Here is a 3,503-nt window from a genome sequence, read left to right as displayed (position 1 = left end):
TGTACGTAATCAACAAACTATGCTCACATATCACCTATTTTTTCCGTCTCAATTATTCCCCCAATATTTGTCCCTTTGGAGTTTAATTTTACTGGATTTGAAATCTCCACCGATATCTTATTTATTCGTCTACTAGTCGGTCTAGTATATACTCCCTCCGTTCCACGAAGCATGACACAGTTTTCTTTTTGGTCTGTCCCACGAAGTATGACACATTTTTAAATGACAAAAAATTTACTCTTTATTCACATTTTCACTTTTTCACCTACCACATTTAACACACAAAATACCAATTTCTTAATTTTCGTGCTGAAAAAAAGTGTGTCATGTTTCATGGGACGGAGGGAGTATTACTGCTACTACAATTACTATTATTACGAACTATCACTACTATTGCAAATAATAACAATAACAATAACAATAACAGAAACAGAAACAATACAATATTTATTCAAATTTTCATTTTTCATATGACTTTCAACGGTTGCAGATGCAACACACCATTTTATTGATGAAAAGACGCAATTCTGTTATTGAAAATTTTATTATAATAATGTAGTTTTAAAAAATCAAAAGAGATGTTATGATTGTAAAAGTTTAAAGGGTTAATAGCCAGAAAATACATGAAGTTTGCCCGAAATTGCAAATTGCACATGAGCTTAAAAATTAGCCCCAAAATACATGAACTTTTAATTTAAACGCAAATTGCACCCGCGTTGACCATCTGCGTGAGCGTAGTTGATGTGGCAGCCGGAAATTGCAGACGTGGACTTCCCGCCGAGCATTTAAAACGACGTCGTTTTTGTCAAACTTTAAAAAAAAAAAAAGAATGTGAACAGAAGAGATTGGCGCGGTGGTCGGCAACACCCGACGACCCCATTACCGCTGCACAAATCAGCACCAGCCGTCGACGACACCCGACCGCCAACGCCCACCTCGCCATAATTTCAAACGCCTAACGGTGGCGCCGCCCGGCGCCTCCCCTCTCTTTTCCAGCCTATCTCTCTCCCAGACTCCCTCTCTCTGACCCTCGACCTCTTTCCCTCTCTCTGGCCCCTCTCACCCTCTCGGCCATCCGACGCCGCTCCCCCTGCTCCGGCGAGCATCCAGCCATCGCCGCTGCTGCGCCCGGCGCGAAGTCCTTCTTCCTTCGATCTGGCGCACTCCTTCTTCCAACACAGCTGCTTCACTGCCTCCACCCATTTTTCAGATCTGGCGGACTCCAAATTTTCTCACAGAGGCGCACTTTTCAGATCTGCCTCCACCCATTTTTCAGATCTGGCGCACTTCAAATTAGCAGTGGTCCTCCAGCTCGGCGCGGTCGCTGCTCCAGCCATCACCGCCGCTGCGCCCGACGTCGTCTCCTCCAACCCGGCGCGGTCTCTTTCTTCCTTCGACTGGCAGCAACGGGTGCCCCTGCTATCACCTTGGCGGACAACACAGCTGCTTCGCTGCCTCCACCCATCTTCCAGATCTGGCGCCGCCGCCACCCCTGTTTCTCCGGCGAGGGCGTCGCCTGCCTTTTCTCCACACCGGCGCCGTTCAGACGCCCCTTCCCTGTCTACCCCCAAATTTACTTCAACCTCTTCTATTTTCCATTTTCCAATTCTTCAACAAAAAAAAAGACAATTAATTAATTTATGGGCAAAACGACGTCGTTTTGCCCACGTGGCTTGCCAGCGTGTACAAAAAGCCACGCAATATGCCATGTAATGTCCACGTAATCACCGGTCAAACTTATTCCTCGTCGGAAATTTCGTCGTGTGCAAATTACAATAAAATTAAAAGGTGGTGTATTCTGAAGCTAATTTTAAAGATCATGTGCAATTTACAAATTTGGTGATAGTTCATGTATTTTTTGGCTATTAACCAAAGTTTAAAAATATTGCGAAAGTCACAAATTCGAATAAACAAATACTATAGTCAAGAAAAGGATAGTAATACTAATAAAATAATGAATAATATCTAAAGTTGAAAAACTCAACACCTCAAGTTCGAAAAGCCAAAATCCCCTTTCAATATATATATATATATATATATAAACAATAATAATAAAATAAAGTAGTTTAAAACGGGTGAGTATAGTCCCGAAGCAAAGACCCAAAAAGAAGAGAGAAAATAATGCAGAAAAGCCAGAACCAAAACCAGAAGGCGGAGAGGCGATGGCCCCTGGGGCTGGTGGTGATGGGGCTGATCGGCGGCGCGTCGCTGGTGTTCGTGGTGCTGGGGAGGAACAGCTCGGCGCCGTTCCTGTGCGGCGCGTGGGGGAGACGCCCCACGGGTCCGGCGACGAGCCTCCAGCTGGACGCCATCCTCCACTACGCGACGTCGACGGTGGTGCCGCAGCAGTCGTTGGGCGAGATCTCCGTCACATTCGCCGTCCTCCGCTCGGTGGGGCCCGCCAACTTCCTCGTCTTCGGACTCGGGCGCGATTCCCTCATGTGGGCCGCCCTCAACCCACGTGGCAGGACGCTATTCCTGGAGGAGGACCCCAAGTGGGTCCACACCGTCCTAAAAGACGCCCCTGCCCTCCGCGCCCACACCGTCCACTACCGCAACCAACTCTCCCAAGCCGACGACCTCCTGCACCATTTCCGCTCCGAGCCCGATTGCTCGCCGCATAAATCCTTCATACGTGGCAACGATAACTGCAGGTAATTAATTTCTATTTTATTTTATTCTATCTCTGGTGAATTAATTACTCCATTGATTTGTGTCTAGGTTAGCGCTGAACATGCTCCCCGACGAGGTCTACGACAACGAGTGGGACCTCATAATGATCGACGCGCCGCGGGGCTACTTCCCGGAGGCGCCGGGGAGGATGGCGGCGATATACTCGGCGGCGGTGATGGCCAGGAACCGGAAGAAACCGGGCGTCACTCACGTCTTCCTGCACGATGTCGACCGCCGGGTCGAGAAAATGTACGCGGAGGCGTTCCTCTGCAAGAAGTATCTGGTCAAGGCGGAGGGGAGGCTCTGGCACTTCGAGATACCGCCAGCCGCTAACCTCAACAGCGACTTCTGCTAGGGTGCGCTTCCCGGCCACCGACATTTTTATTTCAATTTTTAACATCTTCTTTCACATGGAGCGGTTTTCAGATTGTCGCTCCCTTTTTCTTTTTTTTTTTACTGTGCTGTCAAAATCATGGGTAGCTTAGTATGAGTAAGATATAGTTATATGCAATAAATACATTACTTTATTTTATGAAGAAAATATTAGGTGATTGATGGTTAGAAAAAAAGGTTAATTAAGTTGCTTGTCACTTTATGTTAGGAATAATTTATTTATTCGGTTTGTTTCGTTTTCACAAATAGAAATCTTAAAGATCAGAAACTTTTGTGGTGGTTGCACGTTAACCCTCATCACTTATAGAAATATTTTTATTTATGTCACCAAAGAGTTTGTTAAATATTTTCTTAGAAGCTGTTTGAAAATGAGTTTTAGGTAAACTTTGTTGTTATGAAACAACTTATGAGTCGTATGTAAAGAGTGATAAATGCAT

General features: G+C 45.8%; 1 protein-coding gene across 1 annotated transcript; it reads left to right on the top strand.

Moving 5' to 3' along the window:
* Window positions 1–2,055: 2,055 nt before the first annotated feature.
* LOC130995632 (probable methyltransferase At1g27930) lies at window positions 2,056–3,214 on the top strand. The gene is made up of 2 exons (XM_057920990.1): window positions 2,056–2,654; window positions 2,722–3,214. The coding sequence occupies exons 1-2, from the start codon at window positions 2,122–2,124 to the stop codon at window positions 3,026–3,028; spliced, it is 840 nt and encodes a 279-aa protein (XP_057776973.1). The 5' UTR covers window positions 2,056–2,121; the 3' UTR covers window positions 3,029–3,214.
* Window positions 3,215–3,503: the final 289 nt, after the last annotated feature.

This window comes from Salvia miltiorrhiza, chromosome 7 (genome assembly GCF_028751815.1).
Source record: "Salvia miltiorrhiza cultivar Shanhuang (shh) chromosome 7, IMPLAD_Smil_shh, whole genome shotgun sequence".
Taxonomy (NCBI): domain Eukaryota; kingdom Viridiplantae; phylum Streptophyta; class Magnoliopsida; order Lamiales; family Lamiaceae; genus Salvia; species Salvia miltiorrhiza.
The sequence above is the reverse complement of the archived record's forward strand: the minus strand, read 5'-3'. Positions and strand labels throughout refer to the sequence as shown.